Source organism: Malus sylvestris, chromosome 3 (genome assembly GCF_916048215.2).
Source record: "Malus sylvestris chromosome 3, drMalSylv7.2, whole genome shotgun sequence".
Lineage (NCBI taxonomy): Eukaryota > Viridiplantae > Streptophyta > Magnoliopsida > Rosales > Rosaceae > Malus > Malus sylvestris.
The window spans coordinates 24,520,187-24,533,135 of NC_062262.1; the positions used below are offsets into that span (position 1 = coordinate 24,520,187).

General features: G+C 39.4%; 1 protein-coding gene across 1 annotated transcript; it reads right to left on the reverse strand.

Annotated features, from left to right (window-relative positions):
* Positions 1-460: 460 nt before the first annotated feature.
* Positions 461-2,716, reverse strand: LOC126616580 (pentatricopeptide repeat-containing protein At1g08070, chloroplastic-like). The gene has a single exon (XM_050284652.1). The coding sequence runs from the start codon at positions 2,146-2,148 to the stop codon at positions 622-624; it is 1,527 nt and encodes a 508-aa protein (XP_050140609.1). The 5' UTR covers positions 2,149-2,716; the 3' UTR covers positions 461-621.
* Positions 2,717-12,949: the final 10,233 nt, after the last annotated feature.

Here is a 12,949-nt window from a genome sequence, read left to right on the forward strand (position 1 = left end):
ATAATTGGAAACATGTTTAGTCCGGCCATAATGATGGAAATAATGAGTAACTTTTGAATTTCTTAGAAAATAATCCCTTAAATGCAGTTGAACTTTGGTGCAAGGAGTTCTACACTTATAAGGAAAAAGACAAAGGTGAGAGTCATTCGTAAAATGAAAAACGCATTTTCCTTTAAAACTACTTTAGCAACGTATTTACTGATGTGAGGTATCAAATACAAGGGTTTCTAATTTGGTATTTATCTTTGTACCATAAATGCAACTTACAAGTTCCCTTAAAATGTTTAATCAATCTTAACAATCACATAACTATTTATTATTTTGCACAAATATTACTTGTTTGCAAATTAAATTAATTCACTGTCTAGTTTATTACAATAGAGTTGCAAAAACCATGAACTGAACTTACATATCGTGTTAGTGACTATCATTGCGTGAAAAAGTAACGACAATCAGGAAAAAGAACACGACTAGCCTTAATTGTTCTGCAATAAATGGACAAACGTATTTATCAAGTGTTATTATTCCTATTATAACAAAATGAAAATGTAAATATCGTATTGTCTAATAATCGGAGTGTAAAGTTTTGAAGTGTTTGAGAGAGTAGATTTGTTGCTCAATCTAAAAGAACGTTAATGTGTTTGGATCCACATCTATCTGACTGTACGCTGCTAATTTCTTCAACCCCATTTGTCTCATTTCATCACGAACCTTATTAGCCTCATCCCACCGTTCGTGAGTGGCGTATGTATTCGATATGAGAGCATAAGTTCCGATGCTTACTCCTCTACTCTTGAGGAGACCATTTCTGATCCTCTTAAGCATCTTCTCATTCCCATGAATTTTGCAAGCATTAAGCAACGCTCCCCAAACAACGCCGTCTGCTTCTGTTGGCATTTCCTTCATGAAATTCTCTGCTTCCTCTAAGAACCCCGCTCGACCATACATATCAACTAGGCAGGCGTAGTGCAGTGTTTGAGGGGCAATCCGATAAACATTTTTCATAGCATTGAAAATCATCAACCCTTGATCGACTAGACCTGCGTGACTGCATGCTGATAACAAGCCAAGGAAGGTTACATCATCAGGAGGAATCCCGTGGACTAGCATGAGCGAAAAGAGCTGCAACGTGTGTATACCATACCCATTCATGGCCATGCCGCTTATGATGGTACTCCACGAAATGTGATCCTTGCAAACCAGGGTTTTAAAAACAGAAACTGCCATACCTACTTCACCACACTTTACATACATGTTTATTAATGCATTTCCCAGAATGCCATTCAACACGAGATCTGGGCGTGCACTTATATACGAATTCACCCACTGGCCTAAACTCAATGCCCCAATCGAAGAACACGCTGACAATACATTTACAATGGTAGCCTCATTAGGCTCAACTTCCTCTCCCTGAACCATCCCCTGAAAAAGCTTCACTGCCTCATCGCAAAATCCTCTTTGTGCATAACCACCCACCATGCTAGTCCACGAATACACATCTCTCCTGGGCATATTTACAAACAGGTACCGTGCACTCACCAAAGACCCACATCTCATGTAAAAATCCAACACTGCATTGTCCAAAATAACATTCCTTTCAGATAACTTCCTCATACAATATCCATGAACAGATTTACCAAACTTTAAAGCTCCTAAACTCGAACAAGCGGACATGACAATGACAAGAGTAGTAGAATTAGGCGGCACATCCATGGACATAAACTTAACAATTGCTTCCTCCACAAATCCACACTTGTTAAGACCCGAAATCATCGAAGTCCACGAAACAACATCAGGGTTTGGTATGGAATCGAAAACCCTGGTAGCAGATACAATGTCAGCTTGGGTTACGTAGAAGTGAAGCAACGAGTTTTGGATGAAGGTATCGGAAAAGTGCCCGGTTTTTACGACTCGGGCGTGGACTTCCCGGCCCTTGTTGTCATCATGGAGGAAGCAACATGCCTTGAGAGCGTAAGTGAAGGTGTAGTGGTTGTGGGAGGTTGGGTAGTGGAGCATTTGGTTGTAGAGGAAAAGGGCAGTTTGTGGGGCGGGGGAGTTTGTGAGATGTCCCAGTAGAGGGTTTAAGAGTTGGGGTTTAGGGTTTTTGATGATTTGGGCAAGGATGATTTGCTTTAATTGTCGTTTCATTGTATGTTTTGACGAAAATGTATACACAGTAGGTGTCGGAATTGCTGGGCATTCATCTTTTTCTTGAGGAGAAATCGGACATCTGAAACAATTGTGGAATTTGGGTTGCGCAGAGGAAGCGATGCGGAGGAAGGAGGGGGATCCGCCGGTCGGGGTTGGTACGTGCGGTTTGGGGTGGGTACAGGGCTGTTGCAAATATTCTTAATACTAAACAGGGTGGGGCGGGGCAGGTCCTAATATATGAGATTAAATCTCTACCCTTGGTTCTAATCTAAAGCGCAAACAGTCTGACTCTCTGTCTGTTTCTCCTTCATTCATTCTCTCGAACTCGAAGCTTCAACTTACTTCGACTCTCGGACTCTCGGTCTCTCGGTCTCTCGGTCTCTCACTCTGACCCAAATTCATAGCACAGCCGAGCTCCGTTACGTTCGTCGTCGTCAATCGATCATCGAACTCTGTCCTTTCGGTCGAGCACTATGGGTATTTGTTAGTATTGTCCTTGTTCTGTGGGTTTTCAAATTCCATTTAAATTTATTGACTTTGATTAGGATGGGGAGTCTTTAATCCCAACCCTCTGCGCCAAACATAGATTTTGATCAAATTTCCCAATTGGATTAGACTATTTCCTTCAAATTTCCCAGTTCGATTAGACTATTTCCTTTCTGCTTTCAATCTTTAGTTTTGTGTCTGACTGGATTTCGAACTCTTTCGAGGTTGGTTAGGTGGTGTGCTTGTGCTCACGCTACGCAACAAAAGCATTGCTTACGCTGCCCGTAGGAAAGGAACGGGGGCCCGTAGGAATTTGCATCAGGAAAGGAACGGGGGCCCGTAGGAACCGGCCCATTTCAAATGGGCCGGATTAGGTTCAGTTCCTATTTCAATTTTGTAATGCCCCGCCCTGCCTTGCTGTATTTCTAAATGGGTAAGGTTTGGTTCCTTCATTTTTGGGCGCGGCTAGGCCCATGGCCACCCTTACCATAGTGTATCTTATTTAGGTGATGCTATTCATGTACTGCCGTTGGATCGAATAAATTAAAAAATATCAAAAGTCATAAATTAACAAGGAATGTGCGCAAGGTAAAAATAAGGAAAAATTATATTGAATCAACACTTTTTAAACATTAAAAGGAGAGACAAAAGTTAATACATGTGAAATATGACATCATTACCATTTTTTTTCTTTGAAGTGTAGGTTACAAAATTACCCTTTATAGTAAAAAAGTTTTTTCACACCTTTATCTCTTCATCTATTGCTCTGTGTCAAGTGGTGTTCCCTACTAATAGAATTTTGACATCTAAATTGTCTTTATCCCTTTTTAATCAAATAAATTCTTAAAATCTGGAAGTCTAATAGTCAAACAAAAACTAAATCATGTGAACTTCCCCATTAAGCACTTCTGCAACTTGCTTTCGAATTCCATCATACTTCCTACTCAATTTCGAATTCAATCTTGTTTGCCCAACACTCACCCTCCACTTTTGAATTGAAAACCGTAGTCTAAAAGGAGAGGAAAAAATAACAGAAGTCAACTTCAAAGTCTCAAAGCACGTCGTGCCCAAACCCGATTATCTCTCTCTTTCTCATGTTTTCATTTTCTGGGTGTTGGTAAATTTTGTGATGATTTATGAATTAGTGAAAAGATTTACAGAATGAGTAATTGGTAATGGCGGTAAGAGTTAACGGTGGAAGTACAACTACATTAAATTAATTGGTTTTCTGTCGACGATTCAGCATCTCAATTTTTAAGAATTAAAGATATAAAAGAATATTTAGATGTCAAATTTCAATTGGTGGGAACACCACCCGGCTTTTGTGCCGGGAACCCCAAAAAAATTCTCCACAATGAGCTCGCGTTTCTGTCTTCAGATGAATCAATATTGATGTTATTGATAAATGGTTTTGGTTTGGGGTGCTATTTAGGCAATAAGCATTGCTAAGAGATCCAATAAATGGTGTGGGTTTATAGTCACAATTTTAAAGAAACTTTGGTTGAACTAATTATGCAAAAATGGTCGAGGATGGGTTGAACTAATTCTGTTGAACTAATTCTGCAAAAATGGTCGAGGATGGGTTGAACTAATTCTGCAAAAATGGTCGATGACGGGTTGAACGGATTATGCAAAAATGTTCGAGGACAGGTTGAACTAATTCTGCAATAATTATTGAAGACGGGTTGAACTGATTCTGCAAAAATGGTCAGTGATTAGTTGAACTGATTATGCAAAATGGTGGGTTTAATTTATTCTACAAAAATGGTCGAGGACTGATTGAACTGATTCTGCAAAAATGGTCGATGACTGATTAAACTGATTCTGCAAAAAAATGTTGAAAATCGGTTGAACTGATTCTGCAAAAATGGTCAAAGACTAGTTAGTTGAACTGATTTTGCAAAAATGGTGGTTTACAGGTTGAACTGATTCTGCAAAAAGGTGGGTTGAATTGATTATGCAAAAATGATCGATGACTGATTGAACTGATTCTGCAAAAAAGGTCGGGGACGTGTTGAACTGATTATGCAAAAATGGTCGAAAACGGGTTGAATTGATTTTGCAAAAATGGTGGTTGACGGGTTGAACTGATTCTGCGAAAAGGTGCGTTGAATTGATTATGAAAAAATGATCGATAACTGTTTGAACTGATTCTGCAAAAAAGGTCAGGGACGTGTTAAACTGATTCTGCAAAAATGGTCAAAGACAAGTTGAACTGATTTTGTGAAAATGATCGAAGACTGATTGAATTGATTATGCAGAAATAGTCGAGGATGGGTTGAGCTTATGGTATATATTAATTTTGTTGGAGTTGTGAGGGTTGGTTTCTATAACAACCCTAAAGCCTTAGGGGTATGACTGGTATTTTAGAACATTGTTTCCATGTTTCTAGGCTGGACTTTAGTTGTTTTTATGTTTTTGTCTCTCATTGACATGTTTAAAAGCTAGTGGAGTTCCTTGAAATATAGTGAATTTTTTTCTCTATATATAAAGCTCATAGTCCTTGGTGTTTTACCGACCAATCACCTAGCTACCCTATACTTGACATAAAAAGAAGGGAAATACCTCAAAATGGGATAATTTCATAATCTTGGGACATAAATATGATTTTTTTGAATATGCATACAGCATGCACACATTAGGCCTGGCAAACAGGTCAGGTTTCTCGTGTCGTGTTTGTGTAAAACTTATTATCTTGCCAGATCGTGTCGTGTCACACCCGTTATCTTAACGGGTTCTTAACATGTTGGGTCACTTTACCCAACAAGTAAAATGACCCGACCTGTTATGACCCATTAAGAAAAATATTTTTTTTCCTTAAATTTGCACATACCAAATTCCCACATAAATATTACTTCAAAGCATAAAAACACATTTGTCATTAAGTACTACATCTACACTCCAAAATAAGAGCTTAATAAAAAAACACCAATACACTACTAGTCTACTACAAAATATCAAATGTGCAACGATATGCAAAATGAATGAGTTTTTCTTTTCAAAGTTGTGAAGCCTTTCTCAGAAGTTAAAACCTTGCCAATGAAACTCAAAGCTTGCATGTTATTCCTTTTACAAAATCCTTCAATTTCATTGATCACCATGGGGAAATTGTATTGGAACTTTCGCTTGATCTATTGCCTTCAAGAGTTATGTTGATGATGTTTTCAGTAAGGTTTTCCACATCAAAACTCTCTTCCTCATAAACTAAGTATAGAAAAACCAAACATTATAAACCATTCAAATTATGAGAATTTTACCAAAATAATTATGAAAAGAAATAAAACAATAATACTATACCATATAAAAATATATTACCTCATTTTTTCAAAATTTTCTAAAATTTAATTTAATATATAAATATATATATATATATATATATATATATATATATATATATAATTATAATAGTATATAATAGTATATATATAATAGTATATATAATTATTATAGTATTTTTAGGGGTATACAATTATTAAATTAATATTTTACTTGTCGTGTATCAGGTTACCTATGTGTATACTCGGACCAACCTGTTATCTTAACAGGTGCTTATCGGGTTGCCTGATAACGACCCGATTCGTTATCATGTCAACCCGATAACTTGTTAATTTCGTGTCGTGTCTGTCAGGTTAATGGGTCATGTCAAAAATTGCCACACCTAGCACATGCCATGTACAATAATCAGACATAAATAGGATTTTTTTCTACACCTTGAAATGATCAAATTGCCCTTGTACATAAATGAGTTAATTCTTTCCATTTTCTGATTTCTCTACTCTCTCTTCTCTCTCTCTCTCTCTCTCTCTCTCTCTCTCTCTCTCTGTGTACAATAATCAGACATAAATAGGATTTTTTCTACACCTTGAAATGATCAAATTGCCCTTGTACATAAATGAGTTAATCCTTTCCATTTTCTGATTTCTCTACTCTCTCCTCTCTCTCTCTCTCTCTCTCTCTCTCTCTCTCTCTCTCTCTCTCTCTCTCTCTCTATGACATCTACACACTCTGTTCTTCTTCCCAACCCGTATTCAATTTCTTCACAAATTACTAACCCTAACCCTAAATCCCTTTCAATCTGCGATCTGGGTTTTAACGTGCAAGAGTTGTTCTTGAGTTTGATAGCAGATAGCAATTTGCAAAGTTCAAACCCATTTGTTAGGGTAATTAATGGCCGACCATGGTGTTAGGGCTTTACCCTACACATGGCGGCATCCTATTGGCCAAGGTTTTATGGAGAACTATTTTTAAGATATTAAATAGGAGATAATATCTTGAGATAATGAAATAAATATCCCTAATTGACTTAAATAAGGATTACTTACTTGAATGGAGTCAATCTTCAATTGGGAATGTATTAAAGATAGGATTTGGGTAATTAATCCTTATCTTTAATGATTTGACTTTTCCTTGCCAAGGGAAGGTGAGCTGTGGGCAGTCATATTCACCTGCAGACACCTTTAGGGGTGTGACCTGCACGTGGGAGTATATGAGGAACCTGCATATTTAATGAGTGCAAATTTGTCTTTCTTGAGCAATAATCCACACGTCGCCTTTAGAATTTTTGGGATTATTTTAGGCTCCACAAATGCCCCTACACCTGCTGGGCTGCATGTAGGAAAATGGCAGTAGGTGTAGAAATCCCAAGCTTCATGGGCTTGTAAAGTTGTTTCAGAATTTGAACTAGATCTCATTCCTTGATCTGGAGATAGACTTCTTCTAGGAAAAGGCAACCAATTGCCCCTAATACCTATTTAATTCTATCTTAAGCAGGGGATTAAATAAATTTGGAGAATAATCATCATTCCAATAAGGAAGACAGAAGCCAGAGGAAATTTGTTCCCCCACCCCTAGTTTTCTTCTTTTCTTACCCTTGCAAAGAGTCGTCTCTCGTTGTTGCTCTTTTCTTCGTGCCGCACCAAGGTAAGAAATTTTTTAATTTTCTTCTTCTTAAATTTTGGGAGCCTCAAGGCTCGAAAAATTGGCTCGGTGAAGGACGAGGAGGAGTGAAAATTTCGGCATAAGTGCCACGATGCTGCTTTGCCGTGGTAGGTAGCGTGGGCTGGTGGTGGTATGGTAGTGAAGCTCAGCTGGCGTAGGCCAGGTGCTCAGCTCGGCTGAGCCGAGGTGATCAGCACTCTAGGGCACGGGGAGGCCAGCTTAGGCTGAAGGGTCTCCATAGCTGCTGGTCATGGGCTTGTGTAGGCGAGAAGGGAGATAGAGAGAGACCGGCGTGGGCCAGCTCTCTAGTTTCTATAACCTGGGCCAAGAAACCTGGGGTTTGCTTGAGACGCGGGCATGAGAGAAAAATGAGGAGTGAGGCACGAGCCTTCTTCCGTCATAGACCTCGAGGTCTGCTAGGCTGAAGCGGCATGTAGCCGGGCTTGGGCTCGTTGGAACTTAAGGAGAAGAAGAAAAGCATGAGGTACTCGCCCCTCATTGTTGTGGATCTGGGTCAAGGGGCCATTAGGCTTATTGTGGCATGCTGATGAGCTGGGCCGCGGGGCTTTGCGCTGGGGCACTGGGCTTTGCGGACCTTCTTTATTTTTATTTTTTTGTTTTTCTTCTCACGAGCTACCTTTTCAATAATTTTCTTCATACTTTCTTGCAGAAATTTTGAGATGTCTTCTTCCGATCGTAAAAGTGATAAATATCCTCTACCTTTGTACTGTCAATATGGTTCTTCCGGCAAGGTGGGCTACTTCAAGGTTGCACATGTCAAGATCAATTCTGATGTGTTGTTTCAGGATTTTCTCGAGACGTACAAGCATGCGATTCTATTAGGGGTGCACACCAAATAGGTTAAGGATGATAGTAGGTATGAACCGTGCGGCGAAGGCGCCATTGCTAGGAAAAAGGCTATCAAATTCCATCTGTATTACTAAGTGTTGGGATTTACTTTTCCTATGTTGCGTCTTTTCTAGGAGGTGATCTGCATCATGAAATGTGCGCATGCTTAGTGCTCCCCGAATGCAATTTGTGTGATGGTGGGATTTTCAAACTTGAGCAGGTTCTTTGATCTTGGCTTGACCATAAATAAGTTCTGGTACTTATTCGAAATTGGCCGTAAGGAAGACGTAGGGTAGCTGAAGTCTCGTCATAGGCTTCTTGATGCTTCCTGCAAAGTTGTTCACGAGTGGGCGAGAGATACCTTGGAGGTAAATGGAAAGTGTACGTCTGACTCTTCTCCTTAACTGCGTGTTCCGACTGTCTTTATCAGTGGTAAATGAACTACTTCAGTTCTAGCTTGTTTGAGTTTTTGTTAAGCTGCTTTATGACTTCAATTTATTGATCGTCCTTCTTACTTTATGTAGATTCAAAATTTGGCTCAACTCCAAGAACTTCGATAGATATGAAGAAATTGCACATCACCTAAGGTATTCCTGCTGAGTACCATGAATGGTGCTGGTTGCTCAATCCTCTTCGTAGGGAGAAAGGCAGGCTGCCTCCGAGAAGAGATAAAATGGATCAAAGAGGAGGCGTTTGCTCGTCTAATCGCTGTTGTAGAGCCTGCTACCAATAAAGGTGGAAAGAAAAAATCTTCCTCACCTACCAGTGAACCTTCGGCTGAGAAGAAGCCAAAGACTTCCTTTGCTACTCGTGGGGGCTCGTCTGCTGCTGAGAAACTTATCATTGATTTGACTTCCTCCAAGGGGAAGAAAAAGACTATTGAGTCTAAGCCTGTGAAACCTGCTGCTCCGAAGGTGGCCATGACCATTGCTAAGAAGATTGCCTAACGGAAAGGTTCGATGGTGCCCCCAGTGTCTGGTTTTGTGTCGAACGCACATCAGGAGCTAAGTCTGGTTTAGCTTCTGAGAGGCTTACCGCTATGAAAAGCGGGAAGGTGGATTTTGTTACTAAGGTGGTGCCTAGGCCTATCCTTCACTCTGCTGCGACTTATTCATCTACTAAGAAATGGAAGTCTGCTCATACAGGCAGTAGTGAAAGATTCACCAAGTATGGAGCTGGGGAGTTTCCTGAGGTTTATGCACTGTTGAAGGTTGACCTGTTTGAGAATGTCACTGGATGCGCCAAGTTAGTTGATAATGTTGGGAAAGTTGTTGTCCGCTTAGACTCTTTGACGAATCATCCTGCTACTAAAGGGGTCCTCCTTGGTTGCTACAATGCATAAGACTTTAATCCTATAACTGAGTCTATGCTCGTTGATCAGGATGTTGTCAAGTATGCTAAGGTGGCCGAAGTGGTGTTACTGGCTCATCTTCGCTCAATTGTTGAAAAGATCAAGAAACTCGAATCTGAACTCACCGTTTTGAAGGAGTTTGATGTATATGCTCTCACTTCTGTGCAACTGGAGACCGTTCATTAAGAGGTCGTTAGTTTGAAGTTTAAGCTTAGTACGACTCAAGCGATGTTGGAAGCTACAGAGAAAGAAGTCAGTCGTGTTGCACTAGTGGTCAAGGACCTTGAGCATGTTAATTCGGGGCTACGATCTACTTTTTTGCCAAGGACAAAGAGCTTAAGTTGTAGGAACACTGGGCTTGTTGAGGAGAATGTGTAGCGGAAGAATGAGAAGGTCGGTCACAAAGTGGCGCTTGCTTCTTGTCACTTCGATTTCTACAAGCTAGGCTATATAGACCATCTTCAAGGTAGGCCGTCAGATTATGAGTTTTTCGAGAACGACTTTGAGAATTTCCCTATTTCTCCAGTTGATCTGCTTGACTTATCGTCTGAGACTGCCTTTGGTGGAGCAGCTGAGAATCAGGCAGTCCAGACAAGGGCGGCTGATGATGAACTGATGGAACCATTAACTGCTAAGAATGGTATGGCTGCTGAAGGTGTGGCAATTAAGGAACCAGTGGTTGTGCAAGATGCTGATGAGTAGTCTTTTTTCTTAGACTTAGGAATTTTCTTCTTTTCCCTTTCGTTCTGCCTTATTTGAACTTTGTTGGTCTTCGAGCCAGTTTATAAATTTGCTAGAAATTTAATAAACAGCTATCCTTGCTTTGCTTCATCCTTGCTATTTCGCTATTTTTTTGCAAATCTTTACCGTTAGACGGGCAGCTAGGCGAGCTGGGAAGCAATTGATCCCATGGCGTCACATAGGTTTTAGTTCCGGCTTCGGGGCTTCGGAAGCCTTGCCTGCTTAAGGCGACTTGTAAAACTTTACCGTAGGATGAGCGACTAGGTTGACTACTTTAATGAAGCAGTCGATCCCACGTTGTCACTTTAGGCTTTAGTCTTGGCTTTGATGCTCAAGGAGCTTTACCTGCACAAGGAAAAAAATGAAAAATTCTAACTTATAAAGTCGGCAGCCGAACTCATAGCCTTCATAGAAAGCAGGCGAGTTTGCGTAGCTGCTATAGCCATGCATCTCGACTTTAGCAGCTTCACAAGCCATGGCTCTCCTGAGGCATGTTGCTAAATTTCTAACTTATAGAGCCGGTGGCTGGACACATGCTTCTCATAGAAAGCAGATGAGTGTGTGTAGTTAGTATAGTCGTGAATCTCGCTGATAGGAGCATATTTATGCGACTTAGTTATCTTGTTTTCTTGCATTTTCATAGTTAATTTCTGTTTATTATAGTAATTTAAGCTATTTTCGTGTGTTTGTAGGTCCAAATGACAAAGTTGGCAAGAAAGTGCTTTTTGGAACATTTTATAGCAGTTTTGGGCTGAAATTGATAGTTTACATATGGAGCATAAAGAATGGACGAATTTGAAGTTCAAGAGAGGCTAGGAATGTGCTAAAGAGTTGAAGAAATTAATTCAAGACAAAGAAGATAAGGAATCAGTTAAAAGGAACATTATCCAAACCAACCTTATCTTATCTAGTCTTATCTTATCTTATCCCTTATTATCCAAACATTATCCTATTTAATCCAACATTATCTAAACTTATCTCCAGCTGCAAAAGGAGTCCTTATCCTATTCTAAATCCTTCCCATCTGAATTTAGGAGTCCTAATCTATCTAAACACATTAATTCTTTTCCCCTAGGAATTTGCTATACAAATCCTTCTCCTCTACAACCTTTGTGCCATACCCTAGGCCTATAAATACATATTTATCACCACAATTTCGTACAACACACACACAAGAGCAAAAACATCATAAAAATACAATTGTGCCACAAATTTGCAAGGAATGAAGGTGAAAAGACCCTTGGAGCCGTGCCCTGCCATTCAAGCTTGGATTGCTGGACATTCCTAGGTGTATTCTATCCTTAGTTTTAGTTCAATGTTTGTTTTAATTTGGTTTTATGTTTTCAAAGACATGAGGAACTAATTTCTTTATAGTTGAAGGTGAATTCGAAGCCATGATTATATGTTTAATATGAATTGATTACGTCTAGTTATTGTTTCTTGAGTCTTGAATGTGATTTTCTTATCTGAGTTATCAAAACTTATTTATGTATGTAGACTGAGGGTCGACACTTAATTTGCATGCATGAATTTGATGCTAGAGTATAAGGGAGTTTCACATAATCGTTATGAACTTATATTCACAAGTAGTGGAAGTTACTAGTCATGATTGTGTTAAGTGAATCCTTGGCAGGAGTATCATGCTTTTCATAGTTACGAATGCTTCGTCAATGCTTATGGTTTTCAAAGAACTTAATGACCTTTGATATGTCTTTCTATCATGCTTTTCATAGTTAGGAAACTTGATAAGGATAATTTGGTTGCGATGCGTATTCCATCCAATTCAATGAGTTAAGGAAAATCTAATGGTTAATTTGTGCTATCATGGTTAACTTGGGGTGTTGTCATCCATAGTCTAAAGGAATAATAACTGGAAATTGGTTTGTATGCATATGTCATGTGTGGAGAAGGACCCTCTAACTAGCCTCACCCTTTTCAATTCACCAAATTCGTTTTTATAAAGTGTTTTATGCAAAGTTTCCGTTTTAAGTTTCAAATTCGTAAAAAACAATCCCCCATTCATTAAGTCTTGTTAGTTGAGTCATAATCTGTTTTCTTTTAATCTTTTGAGTCAAGTTAAGTTTAGTAGAAAGCAGAGGAGTCTGCATAACATCTATAGTTGTACATTTCGGCTTTAGCTCTTGCAAAAACTTAAACCATTGACCGTCGGTCGAAAACACTACTTTTGAATAAGTAGACGGGTCCACGTAGTCATAGTAGGTGTAAGTCTCGGCTTATAGATTTCCTAGGGCTGCCAGCCATTAGGTCATCTATCGGGCATATTACTTACAAAAGTAGACGACCACTTTAGGCGTTGGCCCTAGCTCTCAGAGGCGTTTTAAGCTTAAGTTATATGCAAAATCACGACTCAATGGCCTTATCCTTCCGAGCTACTGGTCCTTTGATCTTCTAAACTGCACGCAGCTCGATACG